Consider the following 23082-nt stretch of genomic DNA (forward strand, 5'->3'; position numbering starts at 1 on the left):
GCGGCAACCTGATGTCCTCCCCCACTGCCGTCCCTCTTGTTTCTGTAGCTTCTTGTGATCTGAGCTGCACCGTAAAGCGAACAGAGAAGAGGCTCCGGAAGGCCATCCGCACGCTCCGGAAGGCTGCCCACAGAGAGCAGTTTCACCTCCAGCTCTCAGGCATGGACCTCGAAGTGGCTAAAAAGTCTCCCCGAGCGTCTGAACATCGGACACGGTCCTGTGGAGTGGGCCAGAGCCACATAGGAAACAAATGCGGTGAGTGGCCTGCTGACCAGAACTTTCTTGCTAACAGAACTGTCTTCAGTTCCATAAACACTAAGGATAACCAAAAGTCTGGCCCATCCTCCCCTCTCTGGGCTCCCTCTGGAGAACACCCTGTGAGCCTACCAGGCCTCTCCCTCATAGGTAGCAACTGGGGAAAAAGGGTGAAATTTAGCTCTGAGGGGCCAGGAGGAGGACCAGCCTGCCCATCCTTGTAAGCTTCTGCAACTTACCCAGGAAAGTCGGGGAGCAACAGCCAACTCTCATCAGCATTTTTGTACAGAAACTGGAACTCTTCAAATTTTAAATGAGAACAAGCCAACCAGCTGTGTTTTACTGCTTTTTTTTCTTTTTAAGAGAGTCAGCTGGAATGGAAGTCAAAACTATTTGACAACCAGCCTCTGGTGGACAGTTACACTTGATTTTTACCATGTTTCGGCAAAGCAACAGATTTGGCCTGTGGGGTTCTAGCTGACGATTCTCCGGAAGGAGTACCAGGGGCCCAGCTTTGCTCCTTCACAAACACTGATTTATCACTCCTTAGCTCAAGCTTCATTTCTCAAGACATGTGATTCTAATGACACTTCAGAAAAGACATCAGTTTACTCTGGAGGGGTCTGGTTATCAAAATTCACCTTAATTGGGACCAGAGCACAGGCTTTGGGGTCGGCCCATCAATGTGAGGTTGAGCAAGAGAATTTAGCCCTCTGAGCTCCAGTGTGTTCTTCTGTTAAATGGAGATAATAACACCTACCTGGTGAGATGCCTGTTAGGATTAAATAAGATAAGGCAGCTACAGTGCTTAGATACAGTGCTGTACTTGTGACAGGTGAGAACTCAATAAATCCAACCATTATTACTATAAAGTGAGCCTCCCAATCTTTTCCGTCTAAGACTTGTCAGGTAGAATCTCCCATAATTGCCCAGAATAGTGAACAAATTTCAACACTGACCACCCTGGAACTACTTGCCCAGGCTCCTCTTGCCTGGAACTTCGTGAAAGGAATAGAATTGATGCTCAGATTTAATACTCTCACACACACACACACACACACACTGTACTTGAAGCTGACACTACGAGGACCTTGGGCTGAAGGTCAGGGGTCCCATAAGGCAGCCGAGCAGCGCCCAGCCTCGCCTCTGCACAAAACTGTGAGTGGGAGATTGTTCATGGCCCCCATTGGTCGAGCCAGAGGCAGCTAAGAGTGGAACTGGGATAGTGGAGTGTGCAGAAGGCTCATAGAGCCATATACCGGCAGCCCTGCCCCAGCCAGGAGACCACCGCTACCTGACGACCCCTGTCCCTCAGACCCTTAAAGGGCAACACTCCCTCTTCTCATCAACCCTGCCTCTCCCTTTCTGCCCCTCAATTCGGCAAACATTTATTAGTGCCCTCCACAAGCCAGGTACCATGCCAGGTGCTGGGGTGTTCCTGCTCCAGCAGAGGTGACAGACACTGCCATGTAGTTCCTAAGTGAGTAGATGGGGCCTTTGCGGTCAGTTAAGAATTCAGGAAAAACTAGTGTCAGGGGCCCTGTGGACCAACGCCCAGTGAGAGTTTTACCAGTACTAACGTGGGTGTGCTTCTGGGGAATAACGGCCCAAGAGTGAGGATCAGGAGTGACCTAACAGAGGCCTCATGACCGTGCCACCTCATAAAGGACACTCGCTGTGGGGTTTGTGAATGTGTCACGAGTGCTCGGCACGCTAAGTTAGGTTGGAGCTGTTGCTGAGGCAGGTAACGTGTCTTGTCTCAAGAGCTCCCTCTAGCAATGGATGGATTTTGCAGCCATATGGGACCACACCAGGGTCGCTGTGTCTGACAGCAATGTTGAAGATTTTACCATGGAGAGCAAACAGCACGAAGAATTCCCAGTGAAAATCCTTCTCCCACAGGAGGGAGGATATCGGTGTAAAGAGCCGCCGGGTACGTTAGGTAGGAAGGCTCTGCCCAGCAGACTCGTGGCACAGGCAAGCCGCTGTGTGTGTTAGTGTGTGTATCTGCCTGCCTGTCTTGTATTCCTGGTCTGTTTGATGCTGTTAGAACTTTATAAACACCAAGCTTACTGGTAGGTTCTGAACTCTGAATGGTGCACACATAGAGACAAGCCTAAGATCATTCTCTTTTGAAATTATTTTCAGTGTCTGCAGAAGACACTTCAAAAAAGTGTTTTGAATCACCTGAAAGGAGAGATGGAACCATTATGTTTTCCCTTTAGAATATTTTTATTTCATTTTAAATTACCCAAATTGTGCATGTTTCAAATGGTACAGAGATGTGTACAATAAAGGTGAGAGTTCTCCCCTCGGCTCTCAGTCCCGTTCCCCAGAAGTATCCCTGTCAATAACTTGCTGTGTATTTTTCCCAAGTCTGTTTTCATGCACATGTAAAAATGAAATTTTATTTATCTATTCAATAAATATTTATGGGGCACCTGCTGTATGCCAGGTACTATTGGAGGTGCTGAGAATCTAGTAATGAAACAAAAGAGCAAAAGTCTCAGCCCTCGCAGAGTGTGCAATGCTAGAGGGGGGAGATAGACCATCCCATAAACAGGGAGAGATACCATGAGGCAGATGGTGGTAAGGGTGTGAAGAACCAGTGAGTGGGGGACTGGAATAGATAGCGCCAGGGCAAAGGGGAGGGGTGAGGAGGTGTGTAGTCTCCCAAATGCAGGCTATGGTCAAGGATTATGGTCCTGCAGAAAGTCATTTGGGCAGAGATATGAAGGACCAAGGAAGCAAACTCTGGGGATGGGTATCTGGGAGAAGGCCCAGGCAGAGGCTCCCGCAAATACAAAAGCCCTGAGGCACTGGAAAGAAGGCCAGGACAGGAGGGCTGAGGGAGGGGAAAGGGAAGAAGTCAGAGCAGTAGCCGAGGGCCGGATCACCTGGGGATTGGAAATGGTGGCGAGGACCACTGACTTTGAACCTGAGAAATGAAGCCAATGAAGGATTGTGAGCAGAGGAATAACAGAGTTCTGACTCGTATCTTAAAAGGACAACTTTGGCTGCTGTGTTGAAAATAGATTACAGGTTTATATGTGGAAAAACATTTAAAAAATATATCAATATAATTTGAATAGTGCTACATATAACTATACAGTAGATCACTACACCTTTCTGTGCTAATAGATGAGCTAACTTATTTCTTTTAAAGCTTCCTAGTCCTTTTTTAAGGCACCAGTATTTATTAATGATATGAAATCATTATGAAATAATGATTTGAAATAGCCATCTATTGATACCCTATTGATGGATATTTAAATTTTTTGTAATTTTTCTATTACAAACTATGCTGCAATGAATATTCTTTTTTTTGTGCGCATGGCCAAAATTTCTGAAGGATAGACTTGTAGAAGTCCAATTGCTGGGTCAAAGGACATGCATATTTAAAGCCTTAATAGATTCTGCCAAATTACTCTCCAAAAAGACCATCCTAATGTATACCCGCTCTGACACCGCACCTGAGTGATTACTGCCCCTGTCATTGCTGACAGGGTTAGCTGCCACTGGTCTTTTTAATCTTTGCAAATCTGGTAAGTGGAAATGATGAAGTCACTTTAACTGTTTTTTTGTTTCTGTTAGTGAGACTGAGCATGCTGTCATATGTCTGTGACCATTTGGGTTTTTTCTTCTCAGAATATCCATATCCTTTGCCTATTTTTCCAATGAATTGTTTGTTGATATTGTTCCAATATCATTTCAGAAATAAAACTTAAAGTCTCAAGTTACAGCCCTAACTGGGTAGCTCAGTGAGTTGGAGTGCCATCCCGTGCACCAAGACAAGGTTTCGGATTCGATTCCTGGTCAGGGCGCATACCTAGGTTTGGGGTTCAATCCCCTGTCAGGGCGCGTGTGGGTCAATGGGGTTGGGGGGACAACTGATTGATGTTTCCTTCCCACATTGATGTTTCTCTCTCCCTCTCCCTCTCTCTCTCATTCTTCCCCTCACTCCCTTCCCCCCTTCCTTTCTCTCTAAAAATCATGTCTCTAAAAATGAACACATCCTCCAGCAAGGATTAAAAACAAGTCCCAAGTTACATCAAAGAACAGTCCCTTCTGACCAATTAAATACTTTTTTATAGTCATTTTTACATAGTAAGTCTCATTAATTTGGCATTTAAGGACTTTTGGGACAGCCTGCTCTGCATGTGACTTTTGTATCTACTGTCTGATCAATTTCAGCAAGATGAGGAAAAAAGATAACAATTATATTCTCCAAAGAACGAACTCCTTAAGCTCAATCATAATTCACAAAGTCCTTAAGAGCTAAAGAAAAATTAATGATCACATGGATTCCTAGCTGGCTTTTTTTGTCATAGCTATTTATCCTTTCATAAAGAAAAAATTATTTAAGAAATATACTTGCTACTATATATGACTATATTTTTGTATTTGATTATTCTTAAAACTTGCTGAGATTTTTAAGACACAACCCAGGCAGCTGGCAAACTGGGAAGAATTTTAGTGCCTGTGTTCTTGAGAGACTAGGAAAATCTAATTCAGCTTTTAAGAGCTATAGCTCTCTGAAGCAGTTGAGAAAAATGAATTCAGCCAGTATTTATCAAGATGCCACTCTGTGAACTTGGGATGAAGCATGAGCATATAATGGGTGAGGGGCCTGGTCTTAGGAAGTTCACATTCTAACAGACAGGCAAGGACAATGGAAAGTAAAGGACGATTAGGCCTGGCCAGGTGGCTCAGTTGGTTGGAGCGTCGTCCCACGCACCAAAAGTTGGTGGGTCAGGTTCCTGGTCAGCGTGTTTACAGAAGGCAACCAATCAATGTTCCTCTCTCACCTCAATGTTTCCCTCTTTCTCTCTCTATTTCTGTCCCCCTTCTTCTCTCTCAAAAATCAATAAGCATATCCTTGGGTGAAGCTTAAAAAAAAGGGAGATAATTTTAGCAGTTGTAAGTGCTATGAAGATAATAAAACAGAGAGTGCCAGAGGGGACAAGGGGTTACTCTCCATAGGGAAGCCTCTCAGAACAGGTGACATGGGAGCTAAGATGTAAGTAGGAAGAAAGACCGTGCCCTTTTTACAGATAAGGACACTAAGGCAGAGGGAGGTAAGCCAAATGGGTCACCTCCAGTGTCACCCAGCGAGTAAGTGGCAGAGCCAGGATTCGAATCAGATCTGACCTAAGAACCTATGTTCCCAACTCTCTCAATTTGAAAACTCTCACCTCCCCTGGGTACAGCCTGTGCCCTGTGACTGTCTTCCTCATGCTGCACCCATATGGAGAACTCTCTGTGGGCCAGCTCTGTGCTGGGTACCGAGGAGGCCTGGATAAATGCCACAGCCTCCCTGAAGTCACACTTAGCCTTCTCAGGGAAATGTCTGAAAGCTTTCCCAAAAGAGAGAAAGCCTGAGCTGAGTTTTGAAGAATGCACATATGACCCGTACAGGGCGAGGGGCATTCAAGCAGAGGAACGGCCTTGGGGAATGAGAACGAGGAAGATGTGCACAGGGGATTCCTGACATTTCAGTGGTACCAACCTTGGAGTGCTGGGTGGATGTGGTGGGCAACAAGGCTAGTGGGGAAAGCAAGGCAAGTGAGAGACCTTGACTATGCTGCCGAGGACCCTTGCTTTGTCTCTAGGTGGAGAGGTGCCATTAGAGGATTTAGCCATGGCGCGTCCAGGTCTCTGGGTGGATTGGGGGCTCAGGACTGGAGACTGAAAAACCAATTTGGGAGCTATTGAATGCTTCTCATGAAAAATATTGAGAACATGAAGGCTGCAGAAAAGAAGCAATGGATTAAGGAAGTATTTAGGAGGAAGTCTAAGCAGCATTTGGTGACGTATCGAATTGGGAACCGAGAAGAGGAAAGGGTTGAGCGAACTCCAAGATCCCTGACTTGGCCTCTGATCCTGGCACGTCCTTCCCATATGCCGCCCGTCTCACGCAGGCCTGTTTCACATGCAGGAGGCACTGAGAAGGAGCCCGCGGGTTGGTTGAATAGACAGATGAATGTGATCACTGGGGAAGAAATAATCAGAAAAGATTTATAGGAAAAGCAGAAAAAAATAGGCTCTTGAGAGGGCATGAGAAAGAATGAACTCAGATATAGAAAAGGCGACTAGAGACTGAGTTTTGAGTTGAAGACACTGAGAGAAGTGCAGGGAGTCGAGTCGAGTCAAAGAGGTTTCTGAGCCCGAGAGAGGACCCGTCACAGAAGCACTTTGGAAGGGCGAAGCTGGTGGTGTAACAGAGCTGAGGCAGGAAGAGCAGAAGGCAAGGGAAATAGTTGGAAGGTTTTTGCAGTAATTTACATAAGAGATGGTGAGGATCAAAGGACACTGGTGCCACAGGGATGAAGAACAGAGACGGACAAAAGGGACACATTTGTAGGATGCTGCAGCCGGCTGACGGAGTGGGGAGGACAGAAGTCTGGGATAATTACTGCGGTTTGGACTCCAAGGGTTGGAGTCTCGGTGACAGGGAGAGTAGAGATGCGTTCGTAAAAAGGGCAAAGCCAGAGGGGTAGGAAGGCCTGGGCAGGAAAGGAAAGAGAAGCATTCCTTTGAGCAAGTTGAATTTAAGTTGTAACAAGACTTCCGGATAAAACTGTCCATGGGTGTCTGGGAGTCTAGGGAAACAGCTTCATCGCTCCGTGTCCAGACCAACCCTCCTGCGTCTGTCCACACGTGCTCTGACTCGCCTCCTGTTAATGTGGAGGAACAGCCCACGCTCCTGTCTAAGGCCAACGTCCACCTGGGCTCTGGAGAGCATGCTCTCTCACCTTCTGAAGCACACCGCTCCTGCTCTTGCCCCCACCTAAGCACCACCCTCCATGTCTGAATTCTGTTTTTGTCCTACTAGATAATTTCCAACAGCACACAAACTTATCTCCTGTCTTAAAAAGCAAACAAACCCTCGCTGGATTTCCTGCTTCTCTCCGGATTCTTTGATCCTGCACGGAGCAAAACCCCTTGCAAGAGTTGTCTAAACGCACTGTCTTTGCTTCCTTACCTCCAATTTTCTTCCCAACTGTAGCCAGTCTGGTTTTCATTAATGACCCCTCCACTAAAACTGCTTTTTCCAAGATTTCTAACAACCTTCACATCACCAAATGCAGTTGCCAGAACGCACTCCGACGCCGTTGACCACTGCCTCCCTGGGAGCATGCTCTTCTCACGGGTTTCACACACATGCCTGGCTCTCCTCCGGCCTCACGGGCTGCTCCTTTTTTATGTTCCGTGCCAGTTCTTCTCTAATTTTTGATCTTTCAATATCAGCTAACCCAGGGCTTAGTCCCCTATCCTCCTCCTCCATTGTCACACTCTCCTAGGTGACCCAATCCAGTGCCACAGCTTTAAACACCACCACATGCTGGTGACTCCAAAGCTGGCCGCCCCAGCCCTGACCTCTGTTTTGAGTTATGGCTTTCTCTGTTCGGCAGTGTTGAACATTTCTGATCACACACACACAGTAAAATATTTTTAAATTTATGAATGTTTACTTATATAAAATTGCATTGCACTATTGGCCAATATATTATGTCCATTATGTGTGGTTGCCTCTCATGTGACCCCCACTAGGGACCTAGCCTGCAACCCAGGCATATGCCCTGGCTGGGACTCGAACCGGTGACCCTTTGGCTCCTAGGCTGGTGCTCAACCCACTGAGCCATACCAGCCAGGGCTATTATGTCCATTATGAAGACAGAAGTATGAGATGCACATTAAATAAACAAAAAATGTCAGTAGCTGGCTGGCTTTTTCAGTTTGGCGGGGTTCATTGTTAACAGTCATGGTCATAACTCCATTTTTCAGGTAGTCTTTCTGTTAATTGCTGGTATTTCGGCTCAACTCCTGTCAGATCTGATTGCATCGTTACCGCGTCTATCTCTTAATGTGGTTTGACGAAGAACAAGGGCGGGGGGACAAGCCGTGCGGCCCTGGCGCCTCCCGCGGTCGCCTCATTGGCACTACCTGAGGGCCAGGTTTCTACAGGAATCGTCCGAAGTGCTTTGGGACAGTTTGGTTGAAACTAGATACCATAATCAGGAAATCTATTCAATGAAGCACAGTGAAACTGTAGTTTTTCTTAAGATGTTGCGGAGAAGTGCATCAGTTAGGGCCCCCACCCCCAGAGTGTGGAAGGCTTGCTTTGTCCTTGAGGACCCCGTGTCTTCCCGTGCGTCTGGGACTCGCGGGGATGTGTACTGACCGAGGGGCCAGTCTTATACTGTTCACTAAGCCAGTGAACCTTTCTTTTTCATTGTTTTGCAGGTAAAAATTATACATAGATGTGAAAATGTTGCACCCACATGCAGCAGGCCACCTTGCAAACCCCTGAGGTGTGATATTCCACCTCGGAGATCAGCAGTATAACCAATGCCTTTTTCATACCAAACTTGCATGGCGAACAGGCATCCCAAGCTCAATGTCTCTAAACAAAATATTTTGTCCCCCCCACTCTCTCCCAAATAAAACCTGTTTCTCCCTCATCTCAATAAATGGCACTTCTATTTACCCTGTTGCTCAAGCTGAAAACCCCTGAGTCTTCTTGACCTCTCTCATTCGGTCATGCTCCCCGTCCAGTCCATTGGCAAACCCTGTCAGCTCTGCCTTCAGATTATATCCTGAACCCAACTACTTCCTCCTCCTCCACGATCACCAATCTGTTCCAAACCTCCATCGTCTCCTGTCCAGTCCATCGTGAGAGGCTCTGAGTTCTTATTCTTACCCTGGCCTGCCTTTGCTCTGTCCTCCAAGCAGCAGCCAGAAGACCTTCGAAAACATGCAGATCCTGTCGCTCCCCTATCCAAACGCCAACACACTTGGTTATGTGACCCGGAAGTACACCCTCACCCAGCTGACTGCATCGTGGTGATCGTTTTACCAATTACATTGATGAGATTACATCTCCTCACCCTGATGGGTGTCCTGGCCTCCCTCAATTAGTCTGCTAAACCCAGTCCACGTAGACATTAAAACCCAGTGGCCTTTACTTTAAGCAATTTACTTTATTATTACGTTTTTAAGTTTATGACAATAAGCACAGCCATAAACAAAAAGATTTCTAAAAGCACATGTTCCTTAGGCATTAGCTTGTCATTGGCAAGATGCTATAAAAATCTGTTGTGTCTTATATTCCTAATCATCTTTATTCATTTTCATGGTCTTCTTCCTACCCAGAAGTTATAGCCGTACTGGCATTTATAGTGAGGTCTAATTTCCTTACTATGGCTTTCAAGAACCTATGTGATGGAGCCCTTGCTTTTAAAAATTAGTCCCTATCATCACCCTGCCCCTTTCACTGTTACTGCTACACTGGCCTTTTTGTGATTAAGCAATGCCTTTGCACATCCTTTTCCCTCCTATCTCTGCTCCAAGAGGCCTTTCCTAGCTCCTCTTAAAATGACATACACACAGACTTCACTCCCACCAGTCTTTGTCTTCCCCCTTCCCCTGTTTTTTTCTTTTCTTCATCACACTCACCGTGAGTTAGCATTCTACTATATACTTATTTGCTTGCTTGTTCACTATCTTCACTAGAATGGGAGCCCCATAGGGCAGGGCTATGTCTGTCTTCTCTGCTGTATCTCCAGCTCCTAGAACAGTGCCCAGCATAGAATTGTTGCTCAGTAAATATTTAATTGAATGAAAGAGTAAATGAATCTTCAGAGGGACAACAGATGAAATCCCAAAGGTAGTTATCAACATTAAGAGAAAAGAGGGCAAAATGCAAATCTTTGGGGAAATGTTTTAATTGAGGGCAAAGAGGCACTCCAAAGGAAATGAAATCTCAGCCCCACTTAACTGAGCATGAAGAGAACATAGCATGCATTGAGGGACCCAGTGAGGAAGGCATCAGGCTGGGCTCATCTCTCTGCCCCAACTTGAAGAATGTTTTCAAACTGCAAACCTGAACACACACCCAAAACCCGGACAGACACAACAACCCGACGGGATGCTCCTGATATCCTGAAAGTCTCGCTTGAAAGCAGTTCAAACTAGGATCCCGAGGCCACAGCATTGCCTAGAGCACCGGGGCCCCTGAGCTGTGACAAAGCACAGCTCTAGGACACCCTGGGAATCCCTGTTGGCTGCTTGTGGCTTTCCTTCAGGAGTCAAGGCGTGACTCTTAAGAAAACAGTCAGATGCTTGAGAGTGACCTCTTTTATTAGGTTCACCATCTTAGCCACAGACACACCATAGTGTTTGCCCACAGCCTGAAATGCTCAAAGGCGGTGGTGTTGAAAAGAGGGCCAGCCTTCGGGTCTCTTTGTCGCCATTAATCTTGGTCCCGCTGGTCTCTCCCTTTTGCATCAGAAAAGCTTTCTTGTATTTTTTTTTAAAAGAGAGGGAGAAAACAGCTGTGTGGGATTTGAGAATGGGATTTTAATGGTCACTGAAGACACACAAAAGCTTTGCTGTGATCACGAAGTATTCTGGGGGCAATTGACTCCTTTGTCTGGGGCAGCAAAACAAGCTGGCTGCTTAAGGAGAAAAGAGAACCAACTGGAACGGTGAGCGTGAGGTCTCTTCAGGCCAGATCTGCAGCACATTTGCAAAGAGCTGCTTTCAGGCATCTGTTCAGGACGTTTCGGAATCCCAATTTAGTGTTTAGCTCATTTTTACCTTGTGGAAAAAAACCACAAATTAATGTGGAAGGTGCTCGCCGTGAGTTATTTCTGCAAGTCTTTCTCTCTGGAAGGAAAATGGAAACTGTGAGTGACAGTATGAGTTTGTTCATGTGCAGCAGGCCTTTCACCGCGAGAGAAAAGAGCCGGTGCCCCCTTTTCTGCAGGGCAGCCCGAGGGGCATCACTTAGCCCCTTTGCTCAGTTGAGAAATTGCAACAGATGTGGGATATTGTGAGGCTTCTCAAAATGTAACCTTGAAAAGGCTTTGAGGGTGGAGGGGTTGAACAGTTCTGAGGAGGCCAGGACACCCAGAGCAGCAGGAGCCCGTCCAGTTAATCTCTTCAGCGGGAACTGTTGCCGTGTGCCGTGGAGGGGATCCGTTTTTTGCCAGAGGGACCACGATGGAACAGACTGTGCTGATCTGACTCTAGGTCCTAATGAGCAGGGCTGCCTCAGTCACTGCCCTCAGATGCGCACTTTCCCTTTGGGTGAATGAGCGTTAGGAAAACAGTTCCCAAAGTGGAAATGGCTTGGACCAGCGGGGTTGTGGACAGCCTAGATTTTATTTACTTTTGGCCAGTCCTCATGACAGTTGGCTCGTTAGAGGTGTGAAGGGACTATTCTCTCGTTTACTAGCCTGCTACAAGCACTGAGATAGTCAGGTGGGACACAGAGTAGAAAGTCATGAATTTTAGTGTGTAATTCAGCCCAGCTTTTCAGGGGAGATGGGCTGAATAATTACTCTGAAACCAGAGTAATTACGGAAACCTTTATCCAGGAGGACTGCATTTAGAGAATAAGTCTGGAATTATAGGCTTTGTCTGCCCCAGATCTATGCATACACTCATTATAATGTCATGTGCCAAGAAAGCAAGAGTTCAGTTCACTTTTAGTTTTTAAAAAAGTCATAAAATTAAATAAAAATGATATGTGAATATTGCAAAAGAAAACCCAAACAATATAAAAAAGTATTAAGACAGACTTTACAGTAGACCTTATTGATTGATTGCATTTAATTATAGAAATAATATTTGACATGTGGCTTCTTTTGGGTTACTATAATTTTTTAAAAGCCTAATTTTTAAAAATTATGGAGTGAATCATGAAAAGACATTTTTATTACTCACAATAAAGAACTTTTGTTTAACCCTAAAAGTATACATGCAGATTGCATTTCTAAGATACAATGAAAACAGACATTCCCCCTTACAGACATTCAAGAGGTATAATGCCTAATTTATTAAGTGATATTTTGTTTTCTTATTTCTTTGTATCTTAAATATAAAAGAGAATGTGTTTATTCCAGTTAAACTTCCCTAGTGCCCCATAGAGAGTCCTTGGCAAAGTCTTGACTTGCTATTTAGTCTACATTTTTTAAAATTTTATTTTAGAGAGAGGGAAAGGTTGGGGGAGAAAGAGAGGAAGAGAAAGGGCATCCATGTGAGAGAGATACAGCAGTTGGTTATCTTCTGTATGCTCCCTGACCAGGAACGGAATGTGCAACCCAGGCATGTGCCCTGCCTAGGGATCCGACTGGTGACCTGTTGGTTTACGGGGTGATGCCCGACCAACTGCTCAGTCTGCACTTTTGTTAAATGACCCTTTTCCCCCTTAAACTCAAGGTTCTTGATCTTACCATAAGTGTATTTCACAGACTAGCTGTGGGAACTTGGCCAAATTATTTAAGAACTCTTAAGTCTGTTTCTGAAAAATGGAGCTAATAATAGCACTTAACTCCTTATGGTTGTTTTTAGGAACAAATGAGATGATTATGTAAAGCTTTTGGCATGGTATCTAGTAGATTGTAAGTACTGAACAAATCTTAGCCATTAGAAAGGTTATTTTGATGGTTATGATGATGATGTTTGAATATTATTCTAGGGAACTTAATGCATTTACATTCATATTCTAAAATGAGATATAAATCCACACTTAACTAACACCAGAAATATAATCAGAAGCATAGTTTATTAATCTCCTTATAGTTTATTCTTCCAGGAGATACTGACAAGGGTTTACTCTTTGTCACACGTTACTTTTATTACAAATATAAAGTGTGCTATTTTGCAGAGTTATCTGTAAGACTCTTGAGACCACTCTCCCCACTGCCACCAGAGAGTGAGCTTTTCATGACACAGCTTCTGGATGTGTTCCGTCCTTTCCTCCTTTACCCGCAAAGTAAAATCCAAGTGCCCGGCATTCAGGAACTTCTTCAGTCTATTCCCAACCTTCCTTTCTTCTCTCTCCTCTCCTATGTTATACAGGAATCTTTACAACCTGCCCCTTTCCTACGTGTTGAGATCCTTCTCATCCTTCAAGGCCCAACACAAATGTGGCCTCCTCTAGGAAGCCTTCTAGGATGCCACCAGCCAGAACGAAAAGCGCCCTCTTCTCTGTTCTTTCATTACTAGGCCCATGTTCAGTGAATGACTTTCAACTTTCTCATCCTTCTCGTGGCACTTCCTGTGAAGTGGGGAGAATCATCAAGCGCTTGTGCTCAAAACCAATTAGGACCAGTGTGATCCCTGCCCCGGAGCTCACGGCCTAGGGAGAGGAGGCCTGTGAAGGCCTCTGACAGTGACAGAGGGTGTGTGCCCAGAGAACCCAGAGGTGTTGCCTATTCTATACTTGGGGGGTTAGCATGGGGAAGCTCGTGGTCAATGCCACGTGTTTTCCTTCATCTCTAGCATTCACCTTGCCCTCCCTTGGCCTCTGTCTCCTCACTGACCAGATTGTTTCCACCTTTGGCTAGTCAGTTGCAGGGCTGGGACATATTATGATGGATTGCAAGAACGCTGCATTTTATGTCCAAATGGAACCTTCCAAAATGAGGAAGGACAGATCACATGTGAACCATGCCCAAGACCAGAAAACCCAGCAGCCCTGAAGACCCCAGAAGCTTGGAATGTGTCTGAATGTGGAGGTAAGGATTTGCCTGCTCCTTCTTACTCTTCCATCTCTAATATCATTGTTTAGACAGGAGGCATGAGTGTGTTTCCATAGAGACAGTGCACACCGCACCATGGGCTTCCCACGAGCAGGGCCCACGGTGGGTTCCTCTTTGGCTTTCCAATGCCAGACACATACTGGGAGATGCTCACTTGGATAAATAAACAAAGAGCTGACAGAACACTTTGGCAGAAAAAAAGGTGTGAATGTTGCAATGGCATGCTTTATTCACTGTACATAAATACACCCTGAGACCTCACTGCTCTCCCAGCATGTAGGGAATGTTGAAAATTTTAAAATGGAGAGTGTAGTTCTGATTATTTTTCCAGCTTTGGTCTCAAATTTACAGCATATTGATTTTTAACAAGTGGACATCTGGTTATCTTGTTAAAAACTCTGCAAACAGTTTTTAATCGTCTCTTATAAAATGTTTTCTGACGTCAAGCTCACTTAGGTTCAGTGGACTTCTTTTGTATTTATTTTCACTAGTAAATGTCTTCCCCTTTATTATTTGGAAGAAAGGCCAGCTGCATGACACTGTGGGCTCAAGTGGCAGGTGTGGCCTGACCTGGCTATCCGCGGGTGATGTCTGCGGAGGGGTGTGCAGGCTCTCGGCATCCCTGCCTCTCCTTCCGGGGGCTCCCAGAACCAGCTTCAGTTTCCACCCGAATGACGCGCAGCCCGACTGCAGCGCCTTTTCTGGTTTAAAAATCAGGTTCTCGGGTTGAGTGTGACTCATGCCATGTCTTTGGGCTGTTATGAAACCCTAGAAGTAACTGCAAAGTTGATAAGGAAGCACTTTGGGGCATCTGTTTACACTTGTATGTGGCCTTATTAAGATATACTTATAGTAATAAGAATATTATTATTCATAGTACTACTACTACTACTAATAATAATAGTGGCTAAGTCCATTTATTGAGTATTCACCTATGTTAGGCTTCATGGTAAGGTATTACATGAATTTTCCATGTGGTTGTATCACCTTTCCAAGGTTAAAGAGAGTCATTCAAGGTCACACAGACAAGGAGGGGAGGATTTGGAATCAGACACCAGGTCTGACAGATTCCAGCTCCTCCTTTGGGGATGTGTTTGTTAAATGCCAGTACAGCTATAACTTCTGGGCAGAAAGAAGACCATGAAAATTAATAGAGGAAAGATGATTAGGGATATAAGACACAACAGATTTTTATAGCATCTTGCCAATGACAAGCTAATGCCTAAGGAACATGCTTTTAGAAATCTTTTTGTTTATGGCTGTGCTTATTGTCATAAACTTAAAAACATAATAATAAAGTAAATTGCTTAAAGTAAAGGCCACTGGGTTTTAATGTTGATGTGGACTGGGTTTAGCAGACTAATTGAGGGAGGCCAGGACACCCCTCAGGGTGAGGAGATGTAATCTCGTCAATGTAATCAGTAAAACCATCACTAGGATGCAGTCATCTGGGTGAGGGTGCACTTCCCGGTCACACAACCAAACCGATTTGAGAGAACTTGCTCTCTGGGCACTCCTGCACTGCAGGCGCTGCTGAGTTCCATGCAGTCTGAGCCCGCAGCACACCCAGGCCTGCTCCATACCTTGGAAGCAGTTGCCATGAGGCTTCTCGGTCTCTACCTTTGCCCTGGGCTGTGGAACCCTGTGTGTCAGGCCACCTGCTTGGGCTCAGCAGCAGGACAGGCCAGGGCTTCTCTCGCTGAGGCGGGAGCTGAGGTCGGCACCGGGTGACAGGCCTGCCTAGAGTCTGATCTCATCTGCAGAGAGATGGGAAAGGGTCTGCCCAGGGGCCTTGCTCACTGGGGTCATTGGTCCCCCAGGTCTGTGCCAGCCTGGTGAATATTCTGCGGATGGCTTTGCACCCTGCCAGCTCTGTGCCCTGGGCACATTCCAGCCTGAAGCCGGCCGTACTTCCTGCTTCTCCTGTGGGGGAAGCCTCTCCACCAAACATCTGGGAGCCACTTCCTTCCAGGACTGTGAAACCAAAGGTGAGGATGTGGCAGCTTGCCTTTTTCCAGAACTGAATTTCCCTTTTGAGAACCGTAGGAGGCTGTTAAAGCTCAAATCAAGCCCAGCCCAGAGGTGCACTGCGTGGTGCCCCAGTGGCTGGGAGGTCAGGTCCTGCTCCATCCACCCCGTAAGATGTACAGAGAGCACGGGAACCCCCTAGACATGGTGTCCCTCCAGCCACCTGGGCCCCTTCAGACAGGGCTGACTGCGGGCACAACCGGGGAGACATGCGCAGGTGTACACTGGTTCCTCAGCTCCTTCCTCCCAGTCTTCCAATATCTCAGCACTCTCGCCGAGTGCTGCACCCCCCGCCCTGGAACTGGAGCCCAACTCCACACCCAGTGTCAGCCCTGCACCCACAACACTCACGGGACGACTGGGGTTGTGACCATTTATGTCTGACTCTGAATGGACCATAAACTCTGAAGATACACTGTACTTTGTTCCCTTTACATTTTTCTCAGTGACATGAGTCACACGTCCCACCCAAGCTGGCTCTTTAGGGAATTATGTGTTGATTAACCCCAGATTACTAAGAAAGCAGTACTTCCTTTGGAATAGAAATTTATTACACTAACTGTGAAACATTTTACGTTGCATTGGATGAAAATAGTCTTTTCTTTTTTTAATTCTCTCCACCTTCCCCACCTCCACAGTTCAATGCTCTCCCGGACATTTCTACAACACCACCACTCACCGATGTATTCGTTGCCCAGCAGGAACATACCAGCCTGAATTTGGAAAAAATAACTGTGTTTCTTGCCCAGGAAATACTACCACTGACTTCGATGGCTCCACAAACATAAGCCAGTGTAAAAGTAGGTCTCTCTATAAGGCTTTTCAGTCCTCATTATGAGGGCAAGTGCCTGGGTCCACCTGGTGGGGGCGTGCGCAGTGCACGTGGTGGGGGAGGTGTGTCCCAGGTCCATTACCAACCGCATAGATGTCGTTAGCCCAGCTCTTGGCTCTGCAGACCACGCTGAAGGAGAGTAGGGCTTGAGCCCCACGTAGTCACCTTTGTTGAGCCTGGCTACTTCTCCAGGCATGTTCACAGGCTGCACTTGCTGCAACTTCAGTTCAGCCCTGTCCGCCGGCGTTGTTAGAGGGCTGCTGTGTGCCAGGCGCTCCGAGCAGGGCAAGCCCCTGCCCCCGCAGGCAGCATGGGCTGAGGGATTGCAGAGGAAGGAACAATTCATTCTGTCTGGAGAGCTGAGGAAAGGCTCCTGGAGGGCGTGAGGAGGTTTGATGGGGAGGGTGAGGGAACACAGTCTCAGAAGAGTAAAAAGCTTTTAGGGAAAAAGCTTTTAGACCCCTGACCCTGATCATCAAATAAGCCAAAGGGAGTGTGAGGTTGACCAGGTAGGGAAGCCTTGAATGCCACACTAGGGAGTTTGATTTGCATTTTATGGGAATGAGGAAGAGAATCATTCAGTGACTTGCTGTGTGGTTGGTTGGTTTTTAACCTTCATGTAAAGTGCTCTAGTAAAGTGAAGCTCAGCTGACTCGCTGTTGTTAAGACAGCAGTGAAGGGGAGCAAGGAGGCTCCCGCAAACTGGAGGAATTTGGGATTGAAGGGGACAGTGAATCATTTGAATTTTGATTGGAAGCTTATCTAGTTTTCTCTCTATTCCAATGAAGTCCTATTAACAGTATCCTCACAAGTAGCCCTCTAGTCTCTTCTTGAACACCGCTGTGACAAGAAGCTTACTACCTTTCATGATACCCTGTACTGTTGGTGGGTTAGACTTGGGGATGTTCCCAGTGTTACAGGGGTCCCCCCACACCGACATGATATCCACTTCCACACCTGCTCCTCTGCTGGTTCTCAGGAGCCTCATGGCATGTTCCCCAGGCAGCCCTGCAGGCTTGAAGGCAGGTGTCTCAACTTCACAGCTCTCTGCTCCCCATCCACTCTTTGAATAAAGAAAGCCAGGTTGTTTTTTTCTACTGGGAATAATAAATTCCAATTCTAATTAGAGAGGAAAAAGGTAACCCCTTCAATATCTTCTGTGGCACAGGTTCACCTGATAGTTTTAAACAATACGTACCTCGAGGGTAAGGACTGCCTTTCCCCTTTCTGAACCTGCAGAGGGTTTTTAATAACATTTGCTGGGTGAGTGGCAAGTCAACGAATGAAGATGTGGCCGAGACGAAGTGTGTGAATGTACCAGATGTGTATGCTTCTTGCCTTTGCTGCCCGCGGTGGATATCCAGCCTGCCCCACACTGACTGATAGCTAACGGAATTCTCTTCCCAACTTAAAAATAAAACGTGGTCTTGACTAGAGAGAACATAGAAAGAAAATGGCTGTCTCGTCTTCATCAAAGATCTCTAGGGAAGGGTCAAATATCGTCTACTGAGCTGTAAGCTCTGTCCCCCTATTTTGACAGGCCTGGACGTTCTGCACCATGGTTACCTCAGCACTTGCACTTGGTAAACAAAATGTTGAAATCTAAAGTTGTCCTTTTGTTTCAACAACGCCTGCCCCTGACCTTGAGCGCTGTCAAGCTAATGAAAGAACAGTGCCTGGGAACTCAGAGGAGTGGGCTCCCAGGGGGTCCCTGGACATTACAGGACAGGCTCATTCCTAGGATGGTGTCATTTCCAGGCCCCGCGCCTTGATGGCAGCAGGGATGTAGGGGTTCTCTTCCACTGAGCTGCTGGTGGCCGTTACAGAGCCACGGCTGTGCTGTGCCTTCGTAACTCCTGGCGTGTCCTCTTCCAGACAGAAGATGTGGAGGGGAGCTGGGAGAGTTCACCGGGTACATTGAATCCCCGAACTACCCGGGCAATTACCCGGCCAACACCGAGTGCACGTGGACCATCAACCCACCCCCCAAGCGCCGCATCTTGATTGTGGTCCCTGAGATCTTCCTGCCCATAGAGGACGACTGCGGAGATTACCTGGTGATGCGGAAAACCTGTGCGTCCTCCCCCTCTGCTCCCCTCCCCTTCTAAAGCATGGCACGCTCCCAGCTTCAAACGTGAGAAACGGGCCTAGCATGTCACCTTTGTGTTAGAACAGAGGTGGGACATGAGTTTTTAGAGTTTTACAAGAAACAAATTTCCCCCCAAACTCCCCACTGAGGCCCTTTGCTGAAACCCAGTGGTGGGGAGGTTCCTGCAGGCCAGTCTGGGGACACAGGGAGTCCATGAAGCTCATGCAGGGCTGGCCCTGGACACTTTCCTCGCCCTGGGACGCAACTCACAGCTTGGGGACTGACCAAGGTGAAGGGCATGATCCCGTCAGGAGGGACTCCCCGCCCATCCGGTCACATGGCCCAGTGCCCATAGGCAACACTGCCGTTAACGCAGCTTAGAGGCAGTGCTCTGAGTGGGCTCTGCAGCCAAGCTGCGCAGGTCTGAATCCCGGCTCTACCTCTTAGGGGTTCTGTGCTCTTGGACTACATGCTGGATTTTCTGTGCCTCAGTTTCCTCATCTGTTAAGAGGGGGATATTACTAGTTGCTACCTCGTAGGGGTATCAGATCATATCCATAAGGTGGTTAGAAAAATACTGACGCTTGGAGCCACTACGTAAGTATTTGCTATTCATCTTAGTGGTTACAAAGTCTGAAGTTAGGTGTGGGTTTGAATCCTGACTTTTCCACATACTGGCATGTGACCCCGGTCAGGTGACATCTGCACCAACTTCCTGTGGTTTTCGGGGGGTTAGTGGGATCAAGTTTATAAAGGGCATAGCACAGTGCCTGGCCCTAGGAAGCTCACAGTAAATGGTGGTGATAATTACTAGATTCCAGCAGGTCAGCCCTGGGTCATGAAGGCCCCTCCTCAGCTCCAGCAGTGACCCCTGCAGGCTGGCCATGGGCCTTCCTGTCGGCCTCCCCTGGGGGTGCACATCACCAGATGTGTCTACTCGATTTCCAGGCCTTTGGCTCTTGTGATGGCTCAGCTGGGCCTGAAGAGCTCTTGAGCACAACTTGGTATATGGTGTAAGCGTGTGACAAGATGACTCTTCACCGTCTGCCTGCTCGGTGATGCGTGTTGAACCCCACCCTCCTCCATCTTCCCTTGGCAGCTTCGTCCAATTCTGTGACCACGTATGAGACCTGCCAGACCTATGAACGCCCCATTGCCTTCACCTCCAGATCAAAGAAGCTGTGGATTCAGTTTAAGTCCAACGAAGGGAACAGTGCCAGAGGGTTCCAGGTCCCGTACGTGACCTACGACGGTAAGTGCTGTGAAGCTCAGGCTGCAGAATGTGGAAGGAGCTTCTCTGCTTTGGACAGAACCAACTTCTGGGCCAGCTGGTGGGTTGCTGACATGCACACAGGCACAGAGGGGCAGGAAGGACGTCGCTGACTCACAGGTGCCAAATTTTAAACAGGCATTTGGGGACACTGGCTGCAAGGATGGCAGGATGTTCTAGAGCAGAAATGAAAGTCTGCATACATTTGCTTCTGTGGCTCGGGACAGAGCAGACCTGACCCATAAGATTTCCATTCCGTTCCAAGTAGAGATTTATAGATCAGCATTCTTTTTAAAAGAGTACAAAGACCATTCTGCTTAGGGTAGGAAAGAATAAAGGCATCTAATTTTTAGTTTATTCCTGCGTTCAGTCAGAACTGAGGCCAAACTCCCTTGGCAGGGAATATTGCCCGTGCTCCGACTCAGTGCTTTCCACTGAATCAAAGTTTTGAAATACTTACTTATAAAATAATAACTATCTTTGAAATTAAGAAGTTAGGAAAAACTTACACATTCACATTTAATTATTGCTACAAAGAAGATATTCATAATTTCTCCAGTTTCAATCTAAACATATAGTTAGGAGTAATAAGGTACAGGTTCTAGTACAGATTTTCTGATTCATCATATGGCTCTGGGTCAGCCACTCTGGACCTTTGCCTTTACCCACGTTTAACAGGAATTATAAAACTGTTTTTTTAACCTACCTTGTAGGCAAGTAGGCATAAGATTTACGTGACAACATTTTGCTAAAGTTGCTAAACAAACAAAGTAAGATATGTAACATTTTATCATGTTAACTATCTTCTAGTATTTGATCTGATTTTTATATTTAAAAAAATAAAGGTTGCATGCTTTCAGAACTACAAGTAAATACATAAATAAAATAAGAGTGAACATAGCTTGGCAGGAGAGGGTGTGGCTGTTGGTCGGCCAGTCTGGGCACGATCTCTTCTGTGACTCTGTGTACATTACTGTCTCTAAGCCCTTTTCCTTCTTGTGTCAATGATGGTGATCACGAAACTTAATGTAAGAGTTCACCAGTACCATCTGTAATGGATTTGGTGCCGTGCCCAGTGCATAGTGATGCTCAGTAAATACTAACCCATTATGATTGTGGCTTTTATTAAATGGAATCCTGAGTGGGGAGAGGGGAAGTTGCCACTTCTGGCCCTGTCTCTGCCATAACTGACTGTGATTTTGGTCAAATCAGATGATTCTCTGGTTTCATTTTCTTCTTGTTAAATAAAGGAGTGGCTTATAGGAGCCCTGGGGGCCCTAGTCAGCTCTGAGACTCAGTTGACAAACATTTACTAGGAATGCAAAATGAACTGGACCTTGTCCTGGAGAACCTCATAAGCTAGTGGGGGAAGAGTCATCTGTTCATTTGTGAACTTACTCATTCATCCATCCAACAAATATTTAATGAGCATCTACTGTGCCAGGCATTGGACTAAGTGCTGGAGACAACATGGTTAGTGACAGAAACAGAAAAGAGTACATACTGTCATAGATGCTATAACGAGGCATGTACAAAGTTCTGTGTGAGCACAGAAGGGGAAGCAGCTAATTTTGCATGGGTTTTTGGAAAGAATAGAGCACAGTTTCAAGAGATTTGGGTCTTGAAAGAACATATAAGTTTATTTGTGTGTTTTAATAAATGGAAGGAAGAACATCCAGGAAGAAGGAATGACAAAGGCCAAAGGATGGAGTACCTGGCACGTGCGGGGTCCGATGACTTGGCCAGGTGGCAGGGTGCATGGGGCTGAGCCCTGAGAGATGAGACCAGCAGGGGGTGGGGTTCGGCTGTGAAGAGCTCCGAGTGCCGGACCCAGAAGGGCGGACCTGATCTTGTGGGGGTCGCTGCAGGTGTTTAGACAGGCAGGTGCCAAAAGCGTGTCTTTTGGAAATAACAGTATTTTATGGATTTCTTAAAAACACTTCACATAGTTTCTGTCTAACATGTTTCAAAAAGTAGGATCCACCTCCCTGAACCTTTGAATCAGAGTCCTAGGGGGACACGAGCGCCTCCCACACGGCTCTACCAAGCGCGACAGGGCCTCACACGCCTGAGAGCAGCCCACGGGCCACCTTCCCGGGCTGGAAGTGGGAAGGAACCAAAGAAGATATGGAGACTCTGGAATAAGTGTCGCCAAGGCTCACAGACTTCAGGCTGATTGTTTTCCACTCTGCCTTTGTGATGGGAAGAATCCATTTTGTTGTTGTTCAAATAAAGAACTGGGTGAAATGACACGTAACCCTGCTTAGACCCACAAGAGTGCGCCTGCAACATGTCGTAGCAGAAAATAGTTGAAAACTGCTGTTTGGGCCATGGAGAATCCTTTTAGGTCTTTACTCAGAGCCTACTTAATCTTCATTGTTTAAACAAGTATTTCAGTCAGGTTTGATATCTCGTTTCCAAAGCTGATAGGAGAACAGAAATCACAGACCGGGCAGGTGAGGCTTCTTCTTACTACAGACCTGACTGCTGGAGAACACGGAGAACTGCAGCCCTAACACGCAGTGGGCGTCACTGAGCGCCAGGACCGTGCTCAGTGCCTCTGACACAGCACTTGCCTCACTGTCGCCCAAGAAGTGGCCGTGATTCTGTCCTGGTTTTGGCCCCTCAGGCTGAGAGATTGAAGTAGCCGCCCCGAGCGCACAGCAGGACAAAGTAGCAGAGGCCTTTGGGACTCCAGGGCCTGTTTTACCTGCAACGCCAGCCTGCTTTTCTCAGGACAGAGCAAGTGAGCAGACAATAGTAGTTCTTAAAAGCAGAGGAAATATATTTTTAAAGGCAGTGGCCTGGAAGAGCAGTGAGCAGCTGTCCGGTTCTCTCTGACACCAGAACACAGCCCGGCACGGGTGCTGCTGGTGGGAGCCAGTTCTCCCTGGTAGAGACTGTGCAGCAGAGGAATTAAAAAAATAACATGTGCCCTGTCGATGTGAGAAACGTCCAAACCGGTGGAGAATTTTGATGACTTGATTTGAGCCAATCTGACGACAATTGCTGGGAAGCAAAATCTCAAAGGATTGAGGAAATGCTCCAGAGAATG

The 23082-nt window shown here is 46.7% G+C and overlaps 1 protein-coding gene across 3 annotated transcripts in view; it reads left to right on the forward strand.

Annotated features, from left to right (window-relative positions):
- SCUBE2 (signal peptide, CUB domain and EGF like domain containing 2) overlaps positions 1 to 23082 on the forward strand; it is a 71804-nt gene that overhangs the window by 43875 nt on the left and 4847 nt on the right. For all 3 annotated transcript variants that reach the window (XM_053925472.2, XM_053925473.2, XM_053925474.2), the window contains 6 exons: positions 49 to 255; positions 13614 to 13784; positions 15629 to 15796; positions 16475 to 16636; positions 18544 to 18741; positions 19857 to 20009. In XM_053925472.2, coding sequence (XP_053781447.1) covers positions 49 to 255; positions 13614 to 13784; positions 15629 to 15796; positions 16475 to 16636; positions 18544 to 18741; positions 19857 to 20009 — 1059 coding nt within the window. The remainder of the gene's footprint in view (positions 1 to 48; positions 256 to 13613; positions 13785 to 15628; positions 15797 to 16474; positions 16637 to 18543; positions 18742 to 19856; positions 20010 to 23082) is intronic.

The sequence above is a fragment of the Desmodus rotundus genome, chromosome 5 (assembly GCF_022682495.2).
Source record: "Desmodus rotundus isolate HL8 chromosome 5, HLdesRot8A.1, whole genome shotgun sequence".
In the NCBI taxonomy this organism is placed as follows: domain Eukaryota; kingdom Metazoa; phylum Chordata; class Mammalia; order Chiroptera; family Phyllostomidae; genus Desmodus; species Desmodus rotundus.